At 35.0% G+C, this 21,067-nt stretch overlaps 1 protein-coding gene across 2 annotated transcripts in view; it reads left to right on the top strand.

The window, feature by feature from the left end:
- Positions 1 to 21,067, top strand: part of LOC145688938 (uncharacterized) — a 344,877-nt gene that overhangs the window by 242,593 nt on the left and 81,217 nt on the right. For both annotated transcript variants that reach the window (XM_081763105.1, XM_081763106.1), the window contains 2 exons: positions 2,200 to 2,305; positions 7,270 to 7,385. In XM_081763105.1, the coding sequence (XP_081619231.1) occupies positions 2,200 to 2,305; positions 7,270 to 7,385 (222 nt within the window). The remainder of the gene's footprint in view (positions 1 to 2,199; positions 2,306 to 7,269; positions 7,386 to 21,067) is intronic.

A 21,067-nucleotide genomic window follows, 5' to 3' on the forward strand; every position in this document is an offset into this window, starting at 1 on the left:
CATGTTTTTCTTTTTACTTTTTGCAGCTACATCGGAACGTTCAATTTTTATTCTTTACTAATTGCAAATGGCGTTTACATTCAAAATATGAGGAATTTTGGTGGCTTTTGTTCTAATATTCTTCTCTTTTGAAATGAAGAAAAGAATAAAAGCAATACGCAAAGACAAAAAATTATTATCAGTACTAAACATTACCAATAATAATTGCTACGAAAGACTAAATACAACCTCTTTTACCATCTCTCATGAGCTGCATGTATTATAAACAAAAAATGTTAAAAAAGTCCTCACCGAAGATTCGAACTGGCGACCTTTGCATTTGTAAGCCAGCACCTTAACCACTACACCAAGATCATGGCATGGTGATCGTTTAGTTGTCGGCGTATTTGTTGTATTTGTGTTTTATGTTCCCACTTCAACAAGTTTTACTTATTTTCTAAGTTTAACAGCTGTTTCTGGCTTTCTCTTTTGGTGTCGTCCTTTATTTACACTATGCACTATTCGTATTCACAGCTTGTGTCCCTCTGCAATGTCTTATTCAGATTAAACTTTCCTTTTTGCCCCTCAGTAAACATTTGATTGATTTAATTCTCATATTCTCCACGGATGGAGAGCAGGAATGCCAGACTCGAAAAATAGGTGTACATTTACTTTCCTGACAGATAATACATTACAAATACAGTTTTTGGGTAAGCGTACGGTGCTTCGTCACTGTTTTTGAACTTGTTAAGCCAACGCTTCAATGTCCGTGTAGTCACGACACCCTCTCGAAAACCTGGCATATCTTCCGCTCTGCAGCAGTGGCGTTTCACCCCAGTTTCAACTCGCATAGCATACACGTCCTTATGACACTATATGGAGATCCCATGTTGACTCAGTCCTTATGCAAGTTCACGGTGTAACTAAATTGCCACAACCAGGTAGTATGTTGGGTATACATACACTAACAACTGACCTTCGCCTTATATCTTGAATTCAGCTCTTTATGTGAGCGCCAATTGAACACAGACATCTGCAGAAAGCGACGGAACTTTCTTCGTTAATTTTGTAGATTTTAGATCGTGAGTCAAAACTCATTCGGGATTTGTGTCACTGTGTGGAGATTTTTAACTTTTCTAAATGTTTCTGTGTTTATGTCCGTTGTGCATTGGATCCAGTGGAGTATATATTAAGTAGAACTGAGGACAAATGTTTCTGTTTCAGCGAGTTAAAAAAATAGAGGTGGAGCACTCAGCTCTGGTGCGAAGAATCCGTGGTTCAGTCTCAGCATATGTGTGTTTGTTGTGAATAATATTATGCTTTTAAGTTTCCGCTAACATTATAATTTCCAATTACTTTATAATTTGTCAGTTTCTTAATCATTCGTCTCCTTGAAAACTAAATGAAAACTTAAAGTCCGGTTAGGCTAAAGGAGACGGTGATTATGAGAAATGAATGAAATGGTGGAATAAAGAAAAGGGGAGAAAACGGGAGAACCCCGAGAAAACCCACGAGCACGGTGTTTGTCCACCACAAAATTCACAAGGCACAAGCTGGTATCGAACCACGGACCCCAACACCGAACATGAACGCTCTACCACAGGCAATCGCACCCCCTCCAACCCCTTGAATCTAAAGGGCATAGCCATGGGACGTAAAACTTGAAATGTCATATCAGAAAGTTTTTTATTCATAACTGAATGTGAGAACTTGTGTTCAGTTCCGAAGTAAGGTTTTGTGATTTAACTCTATTATTTTATGATTATGGATACTTCTAATTACCTTCTGTCTTTCTTTAGGAAAATATCACAAGTGTTTATTTTTTAAGATATTACACATGCAGTGTACGGATTCTGTTAAGTTGCAGTTTGCAACTAGAAAAAGTGCGGCATCGGTTCGCTTGGTCCATATCGACGCTAAATACAAACGTGTGTGTACTTAATGTCATAGTCGTCTTCCAATACCTTAAACAGGTCCCGTTTCAGTTTTATGTTTTGTCATTTACAACAATATGCTTTTGTAATACTTTAGAACCGGAGTATGCTTAGTATTGTTTCCAAGCTTTGTATAATAATATGGACAAGTCAATATGGAAACGATTGTTTCATGTGGTAAAATGGTTTGAAATTTGATAGTTCATATTATTATACAAATGAAAAAGATGCGTTAAGCAGCATCGATGAACAAATCTCTTTATCTTAACTTTCTCTTTCATTTCAGATCATTTTGAAATACTAAGTTATCAAGACGAACGAGAAATTGGACTTTATTGCAACTGTGTCCTACTGTGTTCAGAACATCTTATGGATGCAAAATTCAGTACAACGTATGTATTAATACTAATACTAATACTACTACTACTACTACTACTACTACTACTACTACTACTACTACTACTACTAATAATAATAATAATAATAATAATAATAATAATAATAATAATAATAATAATAATAATAATAATAATAATAATAATAATAATGGTTGTTACATAACGAAACAATCTACATTAACTCTAAAGCAATAATAGTTTTCCTTTCAAAGTATATTAATGTTTTCTGTGAATGTATAACCAAAACGTTTAATTATTTTTGAAAATTAAGTACCATTTTTGCGAAAATAATGAAATAACGCAATTATAAATATCAAGCTGAATAGATTTGGCGTTGTATACAATATTTTTTTTATATTCGAGGTCCAGGTCCATGCCAGTTTGGACTTGGAAATGTTTCTTCGATGTTTCTCGATTTTCAGTTTCCTCTTTTAACTCCAAATATTTTCTTCTATTTTTTCAACCATCGACAATTCTGCTATTGTTCTTTCTATTCCTCTATTTCTTTTTGTCTGTCCTTCTAAGGCAGTATGAAGAAGACAATTTCTTCACAAGCTGTGTCCAATAGAATTGGTTTTTCTACGAATGATGGTGGGCAGAGTCGTCCTCTTCTCTCCTATACGTTTTATAACGTTTGCGCTTGTTAGTCTCGGTTCATTTTAATTTCTCCATCTTCCTCCAAGACCACATCTCAATGTTCCCTAAATATATCTTTCCTAACTTCCATAATGTTCAAGTATCTGAACCAGAAAGTAAAATTCCCCGTACATATGACTTGATCAATTTCTTCCTTAGTCCAGTATTAAATCTGCTAGTTAACGCTGCACCACTCGCGAGGTCTTAGATATCAAGAACCTTCGCGTGGGGTCACAGTGACCCCACTTTATATTAAACGTATTTTTTTTGTACGAAAAATGTTGGAGTTGTAAACTAATTGTTGGCCTTGAAGTAGACAACATAACAGACAGCTAGTAGGGTGGCCGGGTCAGAATTGTCAACTGTCTAGGAGAGCCAAACAAAAAATATCTCTCTGGAGTCATATTTACCCCGCGCGAGAGTTGCAGGGTTAAGAGTGACTTTTCCTTGTTGAATGTTTCTTTGCCTATGGCAATTCTGCACCTTATTTCTTTGATGCAGTACGCGCCTTTTATCAAAATACTTTCCAGATATTTGAAATGGTCAAAATCTTCTAGTACTCTTTGTTTTATTCTGATCTGTAAGAGCGCATTTTCACGGGATATTCTAATAATTTTCGATTTTTCGATCTTGATTTCCATTCCATATAGTTCCCACTATCTGCCATTTTGTCAATTATCTCCTGTAGTCTTTCTTCGGTTCTAGCTATAAAAACCGTATCATCTGCATATCTGACCTTCTTAAGGATCTGCCCTCCAATCTTGAAATCTCCAGTTCCCATTAATGCTTCCTTCATTAACCAGTCACTGTAAATGTTGAATAATTCTGGCGACATACTACATCCTCATTTGACTCCTCTTCCGATCTTCAGATTATTGGTTTCTCCTTCATTCTAGCGCATCTTGACTCGTTGTCTTATGTACAGGTTGAGAATGGGATGTCGGTCTCTCCAGTTGACCCTTTCTTGGCGTCCAGAATTCGTTCTGAGATATTTCCCATCAGCCCAATTGCATCTCTGGTGCCTTTTCCTTTCCGGAATTGAATTGATCTTCGTCCAACATCTCTTGTATCTTGTTTTCCAACCGTCTGTTCAGTATACTCCTGAACAATGTGAATTATCTTGACAGTGTGGAAATAAGGCTGATGAATCTGTGATCGCTGCAGTTCTTTGCATTCCTTTTCTTGGGTAATGCTACCATTGTAACATGAAGAAATCCTTTGGCCCTTCTTTACTCAGGTAAATCCTGTTAATAAGTGAAGTCAGTACTTTCATTGCATTGTCTCCTAATCCATTCAGTGAATCTGCTGGTATGTCGTCGTCCCCAATGGAATTTTTCAATCACATGTCCTTAATGGCTTTTACTACTTGACTTTTCAATATATTGGATCCTATATATTCATCATCAACTTCTTCCTCTGCTTCGATAGCAATTTTTTTGGCGGTTCTTCTGGTCATGCAGATCTTTTACGTACTCTCCCATAACTTTAAGCAATCTTTGATGGTCAGTGACTACATGGCCTTGTTGATCTTCGATTCCAAATGTGAGTAGGCATTTGTTAGTTTTCCTCCTAATTCATAATACTTCAGATCATTTTTCCCGCGCCCATGAAGTTCCATTGTTGTTTCACATTTCTGTTCCATGTAGTTTTCTTTGTCTTTGTCTTCTCAATTCATTATTCAGCCTTCTGTGTTTTTTCATATCCCCTCCCAGTAGTGTCTTGACGTCTCGTACACTATTTCTGAAACGTTGTTTCACAAGAATCTAATCGATTTCGTAGCGCTTCTTATCTCCTGGACTTTTTAATATGTACATCTTCAGCTAGGTTTTTCTTTTCTTAAACCACTTGTTCGCTACCACCAGATCATGTCGCCTACAGAAGTTTGTATCATTGGCTGCGACCGTGTTGTCCATACGTAAACACGACCGGTTGTTAGAAACAAGATGAAGTTAGATTCATCGGACCACATTACGTGTTTCCACTGTTCATGAGTTCACGCCTTGTGTCCTTCCACCACTGGATACCCACTTTGCATTTACTGCTATGAGCAGGGGTTTGGGGAATGAGGCCCTGCCATGATTTTTTTTGAAGTTCATGTTGCATTGTTTTCGATGAAACCGGGTTCTGTAGCCGGAGTTGAGTTCAGACGTAATGTGCATTGCAGTGGTCTTCTTTCTAGCTGCTACAATCCATTTTAATGCCTTCCGGTCCTTATCTGACAGGATTGTCTTTCGACCACTGTTGTGCTTTGCAGAGTAGTTTGTCCATGAATTGTGTGTGCCCTCGTGACATTGGACACAGTGCCTTTCGATACCCCCACAATGTTCGCCACTGTTGCCACTGAAGCACCAACCAGACGAGCACCAACCATCATGCCTCTTTGGAAGTCTGTCAGGTCGCCCATTTTACCACACCACTTTCGCACCACGACATTCACAGTGAACGGGTTACTGCTGACGAAAGAGGAAGCTCCACATGACACATTGAAAACAAAAATTGATCGGCAACCGCAACACGCGTTGTACAGGGAGGGCCAAACTTACGAGTCTTGTATAAAGCTTTTTTTTAGATTTTTTTGTTCCGCTCCTGTATATTCCTCACTCGCAACTGTATTTTTTCTAGGTCTGCACTCAACTTAATTTCTGCATATCTTATTTAGGATTTGATCCGCAATTAAATCGTCATTCTGAGTTAACGGAATTTCTTATAGAGATTTTAATACTCGTTCTTAATAATGATAGTATTTTGCATTTGTCATCTAGCTACTATATCTATTAATGAATTGAAACGTACTTCTGTATTATTTCCATTACGACTCTTCTGACATGGAGAACCAGCGCTCTATTTGAGTGCCAACAACTTTATTTTTCTGTAATAACGGAAGTTGTGCTTGTTAGCAATTCATAACACATTATAACTTTTAATTTGAAGCTATCTGATTGCTCAAAATTCAGGCAAGTTCGAACCTGATGTTTCTAATTCTACATGTGTGGTCTAGTGATATTCGAGTAAACCGTTATTGTGTGTCTTAGATTTTATCCAAGAATGTTGCGGCGATATTATACGAAAACAAGTTCTACGCTATTTCTCGGAATTTTATGAAATTTTCCTAAGTCATCGGCGAGTTCTTTCTACTCTTACATGGCACCAAGTTACAGATAATGATCGATAGTTTTTTATTGTATTGGCTCCTGTCTGATATTAAATTTTGGAAGCACCAACATTTAGAAAGAGTGTTGCTTTCTTATTTGCATTATCTACTGCAAATGATTTTCTTAAACTTCAGGGTGGAACTTTCTCTTAACTTTAGTTAGATGGCTGTAGATGACATTTAAACGAATTTTAAGAACATATCCTTGGTTGTGGCTTCATGGAGGTTTAAAGGTTCCACTTTTTTGTTGGGATTAAAATCAATTATGGGAATAGCCATTTCCATCTCTCTTATGTACACATATAAATATATTTTAACTTTTATTTATATGCTCGATATCACTAGTTACACCGGTTATATTGCTAAAATGTTTAATTACATTGTACATACGAAAACATACACAATCTGATGTTTTCTACAATTTTAATTTCTTGATAGATTTTAAAACCACACAGCAAGCTTAGACCTTAAGATTCGATGGAGACATATACAATGTTTCATCAATTATGGAAAATTTTCTAGCGTTATATTGTATAGAAACACACACAAATATTGATTGAGTCGAATAACAAAATCTTCCCTAAGCCAGATTCAATGCCAAATAGGAGGAAATATACAAATTCACTTTTCTGTATGTTCTAAATTTCCTTTGGATTTAAAAACCAAAAAAAATATTCCGCTTTATTTTCAACTCAAATTAATACAAATTCAACTATCATTAACCCTAAAATTTTAAAATTCCAAGTAAAATTCGTTACCAGAATCCAGCTCAGTCATTAGTTTTACCATGTACTATCCCCGCTTCACATGATATTCCTTATGGCTTCATGGAGGCTTTATTTCAATTACTTTGTTGTAGCGATTCCCGTTGTAGGATGCTTAGTGTAAGCACATGCATTACGTCCAATTTAAACCTTATATTTTTCAGTATATTTTATTTACAAGGATATTCAGTGTAATGAAGAAAATGTTGAATTGACCTAAAGAAAATAGCATTTCTAAGAGCAGACCTGCGTTTGTGGTTTGCACAAAACCTTAAATATTAGTAATGTGTCTCGGAATACAGGTCCATACTCTTAACACCAAAGAAAATAATTGTAAGATTGACATAATAACCACTTATACTGAATTACATTTAACCTGTATTGATTTCTACTAATTTTATTTTTAGGTCAGTTGATGGTAGATCCATGAAGTTAGGAGAGTATTATGAAACTACGTCAATTTATACTCTCTCTAACTCGAGAACAAGAATGATGGTTTTACGCAGCCTTTTGGATATCATAGGTAATATCGAATAGTACACACTAATAAAATCTTTTTAAATTTTAAAGGTAATGAACATGCTAAAATTATTTTCAACGATTGCTAATAGGCAACAATTATGATGGGGCTTATTTGTCGTTAACCGTCAGTCGGTAAGTGATATATACATCGTCGCACAGTAACATGGAGTTACTGATAATCCGATCACTTTAATGGACGTTCTTTTAATACTAGGTGTATGTACACTTGTGTTCAGAATTATCTAGAATCCCTTTCTAAGTCTAAAGAGTGGTCATTTATCCATCACAATTTCCAAAAATTTGCACAGACAGAATTGCTGTTTACGTCCGCTTGTCATATAGACACTAGCAGCAGTAACTACTTGTGCCGACGGTAGCCGAGGGCGTTAAACATCAGATTTGTTTTCTTTAATTTTCAAACATAAAGATATGATGAAATATTTAAAACTGTAATATTTGCTATACATGAAAATATTAAATTTAATGATTTTTGAGTTAATGGCAGAGGCGAGCATCGAGGTTGCTTATATATCACATTATGGTAAGAGTTCATAAACACTTGAACTATTGATAGTCTGTACTTACACTGTCTAGTGTGTCGTGTAACTTAACTAACAATCGATCAGTGCCTTTAGTTTGTCTTTAGCAATAGAGCTGGACTTCTCAGATTGATTAACGTCGTTAAGATCAAAATCAGCAGGAGGACACTTTGTGAATCATTACTGACACTGATGGTTGAAGTAACGTTTCACAAGATTGAAGTGTGTTTTTAACTTTACCAAAGACAATCAACAAAATATAAAGAAAAAGAACTGTCTTATCTTCAATTAAGAAACACATAATCATATTGAATTATTTAAACAATGATATCATTACGGCTAAATATATAATTGCACATCTATAACAAAGATGAGAATAAGTCTAGCGTTTACTAAAATTAATTCGCAACAATTCGTACAAAAATGTATAATACATTTTTGTCAAACCAATATAGTAGTTTTATGCATCAAGTGCTGAAGGAGCTGAGACTACTTGAACTATGTTGAGCAGTGTGATTCGGTAAATCAAAGATTGAAAGGAAATAAATATGCAATTAACACAAAAGCACAGATTGATGACAAAGTCCGTTACCCTTTAGACGTATTACAGAAATGTTAATGTATTGTTGTTTTATTATTGTTGAAGTGCTGATACACATCTATATCATGACTGATGAGTCCACCTACACCATGAGGAACGGATCATAATGAGCACGTGGGCTCACGAACGACAGCATACAAGAAAAGCAACCACTGTAAGGGTTTAGAAAACTTACTCTCCGAAATCAATAATTTTAGGGTGAGAGAAAATGCTATTTGCGACTAGTTGCGTAAAAGATAAGCCCCGCTGAAAACGACTACCAAAAAGACTGGAAACGTATGTGAAGGCTGCAGCGTCTGTCAATATTTGCCAAAACAGACCTCTCGTAAACTGCCACGGGAATTGAATGTTTCAAACACGACATTACAAAAAAACATATGAAGGACAATTTGCAGTTAATTACATTTAAACCTTCGTTTTCAAACGAATTGACTGATAGTGACATGAGAAAACGTCATGAGGCTTGTGGGCGAATGCTTGATGTATTTATAACTCTTTCTTCGATTAAGAATGTGTTTTTTCGGACGAGTATTCAGCATATCACAGTGAAAAAGTCAGAGTTCTTCATATTTTATGAGAAAACTTGAACATGACTTATCACATATCATGATCTGGGGTGCATGTCTGCAACCCACAATCTAGGTACTTATTGTTTTGGAAGTGCTGTGGATCACATTACGTATCTCACCATGTTACGTGATCGGTCCGCCAGAACGGGGACTGTGTTGTAGTGTGTGGTTCCAGTAGGTTGGAGTACCAGCCCATTGTGCTATTGCCGTTAGAGAATATCTCAATTTGCTGATAAATGTACACTGAGGAAATTGTACATTTATCTCATATACAAATATAAAGCGGTGCACATAAAATCGTATTTTATACTTGTAAATCTTGTAGTTTTTGAACTTAACGTACAGCAAACGTATGACTGAAAACGCATGTTTTATAATACTTTCTGTATTAGAGTTCAATGTGTACATACTTTTAGCTGACGAAGGTAATACACACACACACACACACACATATATATATATATATATATATATATATATATATATATATATATATATATATATATATATATATATATATATATATATATATATATATATATAAGGAAGACTGTTATATATCAGATATCCTGCAACGGCACGATGTAACATCTAAGGCCGGTGCCTATGTAGCATACGAATAACGTATGCTTCGTAGTGATTGCTGTAGGAAGCAAGAGGATTCTGTATATTTCTTCAGTCAGAAAATTTAGAACCTGGATGTTGGATATATAAGAAATGATAGCTTTTGCCAGTAGCAGTATAGTTTCACTGTATGCCTGATAGTTGAATAACCAACATGACAGCAAATACATACCCGAAAACATAATATGCCAGGTTATTTCTCCACTTGAAGGAAAAAGTATTACTATCTGAGAACATCACTTAGAGAAAGAACCACGAAATAAATCTGCAGGTATTCCATTCACGTTAAGTTCTAAGAGATAGGAATTAATGCAAAGTAAACGATAATAATAATACGCGTCATGCAGAGACCGCAAAATTATAGAAAGCTAAACAAAATGAGAAAAGAAGGAAACAGGGAAAGGAAAGAGCGAAAGACATTGGAATAAATTAAATTTAAACGCTTAAGGATAAACAGTCTGCGTCTTTTCCTCTGCGTCTGTATTGGGTTTTCTACCTTTATGTGATAAATCTCTTTCAGTATCAATCGCAAACCTCATTTACAATGTTTAATTCCTTTAAAAAAAGTGACTCTTAATCTAGGCTGGGATTTCAACATAGGAGCTTTAGAATGACAGTTACACACGCTGTCTACTTAGCTACGCAGGCCATATCAATTGTGTTCTTAAATCAGTCATTACACCCGCTATTATCAAACATGTTAAATCAGCCATTGTCTGCGAGTTACCCCAGTTCCAATTGAAGTTTGAATTGAAGACCTGAATTGCAAAACATCCCAAATCCACTCTTTTTCTTCGTACTTTTGTTTTCTGTTTTTCATGTTAGCATCTATGTTTCAGGGCTTTTCACTTGCTTTTCAAGTCCAAATCAAAATTAAAAAAAAAAAATCAAAATAACTTCACTAAACAGAATAGCATTCCAAGTATAATATTGTTGTTTTTCTTCTAAAAACATATCAAAAAGTACTCCGGTGGACTTCGGATGTTCTGCAATTCAGATCTTCAATTTTATTTACGGCCTTTAACCATCTTTAGCTCGCAGGCGCCTTCCTTTCATAAAAAGCATTTGTTCTGTAAATTAAAATCAAGAATGATTTAATCTATATTCTTGGGAACTTACTGTTGGACCTACACACAAATATACAGCAAAAAGGTACGGCAAAATTTCAAGGGTGTATTCGTTATGTTTAAACAAACAAAATAGTTCATATGTCCATATGTCGGAAAATGCATCATTACAGATTTACGGCCATTGAGCCGCCTAACGGTGGAAATAGTCGCATTATGGTCGCTCCTTAATGCGACTAAATTTAAACCTCAATAACTCACACCCTAATTAAGCTAGGATGGTAATTTTGATATGTATCTATTTCTAAAGGATGATGCTTTCCGCCGATATGTTTTTTATGTATGTTGGGGAGTGCCACGGTGGACATGGGAGGTATTTACTTTTTTTCTGTTTTTCGCATCAACATTTTGGGCATGGCATTCCTTCCCCCCTGGGGATACAATGCTTATCAGCTGAAAGCTTCATTGTTTTCAGAAACACATTGCTACTAAAATTATATTCCTATCTTAATTAGAGTTTGAGATATTGAGGTTTAAGTTGAGAGACATTAAGGAGCGACTAGAATGTGACTATTTCACACCATTACGCGGCTCAATGGCCGTAACTCTGTAACGATGCATTTTCCGACATTCACTGATCTAAACTCCTTTGATTGTCTACCCATAAGGAATCCAGCCATGAAATTTAGCCGTACCTTTTTGTTACACCCTGTATATACAAGATCGGTTTTGTAGATTTACGAAATCACTCTTTTTTTCCTCAATGAATGTACAAATGGGTCTTGAAAAATGTGGCCGCACTAGTAATGACATCTCGCAGCGTCGTTACGTAACACGCAGTAAATAAATAAAGCTTCGAAACCACAAATTGCAAGTTCTGCCGCGGATAATTCGGTAAGGTGTCTGCTTGTTGAGTGGGCAACCTAGGTTCATATCTTGACTGGTACGGTTTGCTTTTTTCCCTTTCAAGATACATTTCTGTATGCTTATATTTTTCTTAATAATTACTTTCTTGCACTTTTCGTAGATTATCTTATATTAGTGGGGCTTAAGTATTCAGAAAATTAAAATATATGTATAACTACTTTATCCGTGTGTGTAGTCATATATGTATCTTTACATATTTGTTTCTTTCTTTCTACTAGTGTTACCACGAGACGAGACAGAACCCTTTGATACGGGACACGATACTAGATAGACTACATGTCCAGTCTTGTTTCCGAGACGATTCGAGACGTCTGTTGAAATACCTCGTCTCGTTTCATGTCTCAAAAATGCAAACACAGTTTTAGATTTTTTTTTTAAAAAAATTATTAACTCGGAATAAAGTATTGCCCTCGAAAGAATACCAGCGTTTATTATTTCAAATGAGGACTATCCTATAAGAACAAAGAAAGACCTAAAGTTATTTTTTAGATGATTCTTACAAACAGCTTTCATTTTCATTTTCCAATCGATTCAAGTTTAATATTTTGTGATAGTGTTCCAGATTCAAGTAAAATGTTAAACCATTCATCGAGATCAGTGTTGGAGAAGATTTCTTTCCGAGGGCTGGTTGTTATATCTATGTATAAAAATTATTTATAGAAATACAAGTTCTCTTAATGACAATTTCATCAGTACCTAACCATTGTTTCATGAGTTTTCTCGTTCGGAACAAAGGCAGAAACGCGTCAACATTTTTCTGTACTGAGTTTGAAAGGATTCTCGTTTGACCATAAAATTTAGTTTCTTTGTATTGTTTTATGATGTTATTCGAACTAAAGCCATTTTTGAAATCGGAAAATCACATAGGCCTTCTTATATTTTGAAGTGGCGCTCGAGGTTTTCAAAAAAAGATTTCAGAATAAGTGGGGAAGGTTAGCCTTTCGACTGTATCGACGATATTGACAAGTATTTCTGTCGTAGTAATTCATTACTGAAAACCATTATCGCCTGAAGAAAGTTTTAATCGGGTCATCTCCATGGTTGCTATATTACGTCTATTATTTAATATACGTAGTTCCCTATATTACCCATACATTTTCGTGAGCAAGGGGAGGCCTGGACCCTCGCCCCCTCCCTTCGGGCGCCCGTGATCGAAACTAAGTAGTCGTTGATGGAAGCAGTGTTTCTTTCAGATATGTTTTGGTGGCGCTGCCCCCCTGGAACTCTGAGAGTGCCCCCCACGGGGAGACCAAAATAATACTTCTATAATATAATAATAAATAAAATAGTACCAGCAGTACCCCCGGTATCTTAATGTACCCAACAGTAACATTTTTCTGAAAGAAAAACTGATTGGAAGATTGTAGTCGTTTTGTGTATTGTGCTGATAACCAATGCAAAGTGGTTAAAAGCTGTAATTTTAACCACTTGGCAAAACAGCTCTTTTGTGTGGGCCTCGACCGCTCTAGCGTTGCCACGAGACGAGACATGGGACGAGACGAGACAACCTGAAGTCTCCTCTAGTCGCGTTTCGTGGAAACACTACTTTCGACCATGTGGGTTACTGCCCCGATCTTGGAAATGCCCTTGAAGGGATTGTGCTACGAACAACACATTTTATTCGAACTAATTGAGCAACTCCGATGCCATATTGTTCCAATTTTGCCTATTCGCAATGTAAATGGAATAGACAATCATACGTTTATATGGTTACGTGAAAGCGGTCCCGTATTCTATTCCTGGTGGGGGCACTCGTTCGAAAAAGTTTAAAAGATTTTCAGGCCAGCCACCCTGAATGAGGTTTTCCTTGGTTTTCCACATTCACACCAGGCAGATGACGGGGTGATACCTTAGGTCTCAGATATCTTCCTTCCTTCCCCAATCCTTCATTCATTCCCTTTCCCCGGAAAGAGTACTCGCCCAAGGATGTCATCCCTCGAACGTGACGGGCTAAATGGTCTCAGATGCCGAAAGCGCAGAGAATTAAATCGTAAATCCTAAGTTTACAAAGTTACTTTGGGGAAACATTGTTGTTTCGAAATATATTTCTATATGTTGATATTTATTATTATTAATTGCTTTCTTGGATCTTTCCTACATTATCCTAGATTAGCTACGATCGGTTAGAATAGGTTATGTAAAGTTAAATACGGATATGTATGTTTACCGTTTCGTTTCTTTCTTTCAAAACACATTCCTATCTGATCACATGTATTGGTAGTAATTTGTTTGTTGCATATCTTCATAATTTATTTCATACACAGAACAGATGAAAGAACTCATAGCATTTTAATTACACAGCACATAATTGTTTGACATAGATTGAAATCTCCTTTGGTTATAGCAACATCCAGTATAACCAATGGGGATTTCCCTCATTCCCCTTGTAATTCGCACACCGTCAACAGATATAGAACTTTGTTGAACATTTCTCGAACCACTTCCTCACACTCCTGGCCTTACGACATAGTGCAATATGTAACCGAAAAATAGCACCAGCCTTGGGAACATTGTCATGAAGGCCTGTACTTAGTCTGCAACGAGTGAGAGATATGCCGAAGCCGTCATTGTACCTTGCTCGAGCTCCACTAGATAAATGAATGCCCACGTCAATGCCCCCAGAGCATTATTATCTTTATTATTATTATTATTATTATTATTATTATTATTATTATTATTATTATTATTATTATTATTATTATTATTATTATTCACGACACAATCAAATATCACGACATTAATTATTAGTTTTAATTAATAATTAATTGGGCTCAAAATTAAATCTAGATTTCAAAAGATTAACGATTAAATTTATCCGTTCTGTACCTTTCTAAAGTAATAAATGCTGGAATTGGAATGAAGGCTGTTTCTGACTGAATACTTTCTTCATAATAATATTAAAAATTATAGAAAGGTTTTCGAGACATTCGAGTCGAGTCAAGATTTTTACGAACAGTCTCGCGTCTACTCGTGTCTCAGCTAGTGATTGACAAATTCCCGGGAATATATTTTTCCGAAATATTTTTAGGAAATATTCCCGGGAAGATTCCCAAAAAATGGGAATATTTCGGGAATTTATGTACAAACAGGGGCAGCGGTGGCTCAGTGGTAGACGTTCACCTCTGATTCTAGGTGTCTAGGGTTCAAACCCTGCTTCCGCCAAGTGAACTTTGTGGTGGACAAACACCGTGTGCGTGGGTTTTCACGGGGTTCTACCGCTTCCTCCCACTTTCTTCATTCCACCGTTTCATTCATTACTCATCATCGCCGTCTCCTTTAGCATAACCGGCATTACCGTAGGACGTAAAACTCAAAAATTTCATTTCATTTCATTTTTTTATCTACAAACACAAAGAAAATTTCGCTCTATTACTATATTATGATCTCAAAATAAAATTTGTTTTTACTAAAGTATACTTATTGCTGTTGTCTCCAGAGGATTCTTTAAAATGTATATTCTCAACGGTATTATGTTTTTTATTATCTTATTCTATTTAGACACTACGCATAGACCTATGTTTACTTACTATATGTTTTATTAAGTAAATATGTACTAGGAAAATACTTAAATAAGAAGCCCACATACCTTTACACCGCTGAAACATTTTAAATTTATATGTAAGAACGTTTTCTAATCTTGACGCTAGTACTAATATTATAATCATAGAAACTTTCAAACGTTATAAACCAGCTTTTTTTAAAAAAAAAACTGGTTTAAACAAAAAACGAAAAATGTTCGTAAAAGTGTTAATGTTTGTAAAGTCTTGATGAATACACATTTGTGGTTTATCACGTTTCACTCCCGTATAATATTTGTATTCTATTCAGACCTACAGTAAGTTCCCCATTCATTGCTCAAAAAGATTATACTACAAAAGCAAATTCTTTATGTATATATAAGTTTGTGAATGTTCCTTTTGTGATTTTTTATAGTTTGTTATTATTGTTATTCAACTGCTATCAAAGAAAAATCTAAATATTGCTTCCTTCTAATAATGCTTAATTTACTATTCATAAAATATATTGCAATGTTGTAATTTTCCGGGGGTGGGGGTCATACAAACTCGACGAGAGGCATTTATTGAAATCAGAAATATATTTGGTATTTATTTATGTATGGGTCAGAGTCAAAGTGGACTCAAATAATTCGTATCTTAATGCAAAATAAGTTGTGTTATTTCCTTAACTTGGACTAATAAAAGTCATAGTGGACTAACTTGGACTGAATTAGTTCTTCTGTACTCTGTAATATTTTAAAATTGTCCATATGTAATTGTGTATAATGGTTTCACTTGTGCCATTTTTTATCTTTTTCTCTTTTTGTAATGACTCTTGGCAATTAGACAACTATATTAACAAGTACGTAAAGGTAAGTACACCGTATTTTTATCAGGAGACCTTCGTGAGTGAGTTGACAGACGTATCGCATTTGTGGCCAATTAGTACCGGTTGCGAGTTCAAATGGAGGACAATTTCTTTCGGATATAAATCGAGAAACTGTTTGGATTCCGCTTTAAGCTCATGTGACCCCTTCCAGGATAACCCTATTGTTGCATAATAACAACAAGACGAAACAAACTTATTTCTGTTTATATGTGATATAAATGCATAGAGGAAATTATTTAAACAAAAAAAATGGTTTAAACAACAACAACAACAACAAAAACGGTTTTAACAAAAAAAAAACGCTTTTTGTTTTTTTTAATAAAAACATGGTTTTCTCCAATCCTGTAAACAAATTAGGTTTGTAACTGCCAAAAAACATGAAAATTTCCTAGGGTTGCCAATGTATGGGATTGCATATATACAAAATTTTCATTTGAGGTACACTGTGCTTTGTCACTGTCTTCTTACTGTGTACTATTAAATCTATAATTTAAGAACATATGCTATTTTGAACAATATACAGGGTGTTACAGAAATTTTCCAACAAAGCTTGGTACATGAATACACTGTAAAACGAAGCAAACAAATCAAAATTAACACAGAGCCGGAAACAACGATACTAATGAAACATCCTGATAATCAACCCTAATTTTGATATGCAAACATTACATTTTAAAAGTGTATTTACTTACGACTAGAGAGATTGCTTTATTCAATATTTGATTCTTTCTCAGAGAGCGAAATTCGAATCAGAGACAGTCGACAGATCGGCATCCGATAGAGACGGTGGTTCGGGGTTTATTGACAGTATCTCACCTCTATCTGTACAGAACTACTAGATTACTTTAAAACTCTTTCATAAATTAGAACTTTGCTACTTGCTAGTGTAAATGGAAATTGAAATTTTAAAAAAATCATGTAATTAGTTATATAAAATACAGTCAACGAATTTCAATTTTTTAACCTCCAAATTATTTAAAACCAAGATCTAGATGATAATAAATGAAAATAAAGTAATTAGTCATTTGGTTCTTACAATTTGGAAAATAAAGTAAAGAAATGAAAATAAATTCCTTCCCGGAAATGTATATGCCAGGTAAAAAAACCGGGAATACTCCTATTTTTAATTTTCCTTCCCACCGGGAATACTCCCACTGCCCATTACTAGTCTCGACTCGAAAGTTAGAGTCGAGAAATACGTTTGTCTCGACTAGTCTCGAATTTTACAAAGTGTGTCTCGACTCGAATTCCAGTCGAGATTCCAGATATGTCTCGAATCGTGTGCATCCCTAGTAGAGATGCGCACGAGATACGATTTGTGATTGTCTTGTCTCGAAAATGTGCTGTAAAAGTAATGTCTCGACTCGAAAAATGTATATTTTTTCTTTTGGAACAGAAGTGTCTTGACTCGTCTCGTGCGCATCTCTAACCCCTAAATATTCATATTTTGAATGTGCAATGCTACCTCGCGAAAAATGGCCTGGAAATTAATTTACTAAGGTCTACTATCTTCTTGTTAGATTAGTGATCGAGGTTTAGGATAGATTACGGAAAGTCAGATATGGTTATGTATGTTTACACTTTCCTTTCTTTCTTTCAAAATGCATTCCTATCTGTTCCCATTTATTATTAATAATCTATTTCTTGCATTTATAAATAACTATTTGAAAACTGGTTGAAATTTACTATCGTTTCTCGTTTTAATACCGTTTTCCATAGAATAGAAACAATAAATGTTTCAAGATGCGGTCTTTTGCAATTAATTAGAATAGGTTTCATTTCCTCTGTTAAACTTCTACTCAAACTGGAATTTGTTCGAATTACCCATTTCCGGTTTCAACGTTTGGCGCCATAGAAAAAGCGATAATATTTAGCGAGAAGAGGTTTCTGCAAACGAATCAGTGTAGAGACAACATATCTTGGATATCTACAATGCTCTACCAAAACCGGATGTGGTTAAAATTTATTGTAATTTCTGTTTTCAATAACGGTTTCAATGTTTGTTCCTATAGAAACGAAAATAGCAACAGATAGCGAGATACGGATTTTGGCAAACGATTCAGTCTCACAACAAACATATTGCCATTATCCACATAATTCTACCAAAACCAAGAATTTGTTGAAATTTACTAGTACTTCCGGTTCCAATACTGATTTCCATAGAGCAGAAGTGTTAAAAGATAGTAAGAAGATAGTATTTGCGTTCAATTCGTCGTTACAAAAGTAGCTTCCTTCTTCTCCATTAAAGCTTGTCCAAAGCCGAAGTTGCTAAAGTTAGTCATACTTTCTTCGGACATTCATCGCCATAGAACGAAAACAGTAGCAGCTAGCGAGGAAAGTTTTTTTTTAAAAAAAAAAAACGATTTAACGTCTCAAGAGAAGATAACATAATTATTGCCAACACTTTATCAAAACAGGAAGTTGTTCAAATTATCTATTACTTCCGATTTCAATACTTATTTCTATAGATCAAAAACAATAAGGGATATTGAGACACGATTTATTGCAATCATTCAAGGGTCCCATGAAAAAGTTTCGCCAAGAAATCAGCGTCCCAATAATATTTTCTGCCAAAACCTACTCAAACCAGAGAAAATTGAAATTAGCCATGTTCAGTTTTGACGTTTATCGCTTTAGAACGAAAACGATAACAAACAATTCTACTGCAAGAAGAAGACATTTGCAAACAATTCTACTTCCAATTGCAACATATCATCACTATACGTAGTAGCCTATCAGAAACGGAAGTGATTCAATTTACTATTACTTACGGTTTGAATACATTTTGAACCCTTAATGTAATAGAATTAATACGGTAACAGATAGTGAGAAGCAGTTTTATGCAAATAATAATAATAATAATAATAATAATAATAATAATAATAATAATAATAATAATAATAATAATAATAATAAAACACGTTGCTACGATGTAAGTGTGACCCGCATTCCCTAGATCCGATCATTATCCCGTTGGTCACGTGTGAATTTCCTTTACCCCACATTCGAAGATGTCTATCTCCACCCCTGTTCATTTCCGGAGTATATGTTATATAAAGTTTTTTTTTACTTTTTTCGGTGAAAGGAGCCTGTTTTTTTATCTTTTACAATTACTTTAGGGACACCCTGTATCATAAGCGGAGGTATAGGGGCATAGGGGCATTGCCCCCAAATTTTTGACAAAAAATAAAAATGCCACCCATAAGATTCTTCAATTCTCATTTGTATTTACCGTGCCTCCTGCAGACAAAAAGGTTCGCCCCCAGGAGACAATTCCTCACTCCGCCTGTGCCCTGTATAATGACTATCAACAACCAGTGTTGGATATGTTACTTGTAAAAATGTAACGCGTTACAAGTATTTTCTCTTAAAAGTAACTCGTTACTTGCAACAAAAAGTAACTGTTACCCTACTAACGCGTAACTTATATGCCTGAAACTTTGAATACGTGAAAAAATTTTACTACTTTAGAAAATTAGCACTACTACTACTTTATTACCATTAAAACTACCAATAATATTACTAAGTAAAAATACATTACCTATCACACAAATAACTCTTTAAGGGAAGAAAATGGGATTTATTACATCCATATCCTGTTCTTCATTGTAACTGTTTCCTGCCTAATTCATAACTCACAGTTTGCGTATCACTATTTAATAATTATTAATCTGTTAAACAGATTTTACAATTATCTTGACTGACTTCTTTTATTTCTTTCCTTAGCAAGAAATGTACGTCCGAAAGTCGAAATGTTTGCCTTATAAACTATGCGGCCTTTAACTTTAGTCCACAATCAGCTCTATTGGAGAGAATATGAGGTATAAGGAAGAATACGATGAGTTTCGCATCGTATTTTTCTACGAAGTGGTCTATTCTGTATGCATTATCAAAATCAGATGAAACGTTATTTAATATATGTATTGCTTGAAATTTAATCAAGCTTGGAACACATCCAAAACCTATATTTTTAACCACACCTCTATTACATTTTAGTGTTCAACTTCCGAGTAAATGTTTCGACCTTTCGTGAAATAATGGGAGTATTATGAACAACATTTACAGACTTTGATGGTAGATTGGAAAAAAGTATTTCCTGGTAATATTATTCATATTTAGCTACATCTAATAATTCGTTAAAATGTTCAGTTTTGTGTGTCGAAGTACAAAGTCTGCTCTGTTAAGTAATCCAATTTCAATTATGACGTACATCACTATAGCTTTCCGGAAAGTGCCCTAATATTTGAGGAAAATCTTTACTATCAAGCTTGGTCAACTCTTTTGATTTTAGATGCATATCATGCTTTTGACTGTATGGCCAGCCTTGACCTAGGTTTTGTCTATATAAACAATAAGCTTATCTGTCTCCCTGAGTTGCTTGATATTTCTTACTTATCTATGTCTCAATGCTATGATGTCTTTCGTGTCATTGGATAGTGATAAACTCAAATTAATAACAAGAAAAGGAAAGAACAAAACAAATAGAACAGATGACGAACAAAATATTTTCTGAAATCGTCACACAGGTCATAAGCCTAATGCACTCCATTCCCGCCACAAAACGACTGGTAGAAACTGAATTCATGCTGTGAAACTTACCTCATAGCAAGAAATTTAGCAATATAGTTTGAACTTACCATTTTACAATTATAGTTCTAAGATTATATAATTTTCGTTATTAATGGAGCTACAAAAGATCTTATTTTAAAACTTTATCCATACATTATTATTTGAGTGCGTGTAAATATGACTGTCTTACCTGAACCATGCTTCTATTCTTGTCGGCTGTACTTAGGTTGCAAACACTTAAATTATTATATTGATCTTTAAAATTATAGTCACTCCGGGTAGCGTAGTTGCCAACACACTACCTTATGGTGCCAGCCGTTATTGATTCGATTGCCACTGGTACTCTCGGTCAGAAAGGTGTAGCAGCATTTTCAGACTAGTCATGAGTGAGACGCTTTCTC

Source organism: Thermobia domestica, chromosome 7 (assembly GCF_964235325.1).
Source record: "Thermobia domestica chromosome 7, izTheDome1.hap1.1, whole genome shotgun sequence".
In the NCBI taxonomy this organism is placed as follows: Eukaryota; Metazoa; Arthropoda; class Insecta; order Zygentoma; family Lepismatidae; genus Thermobia; species Thermobia domestica.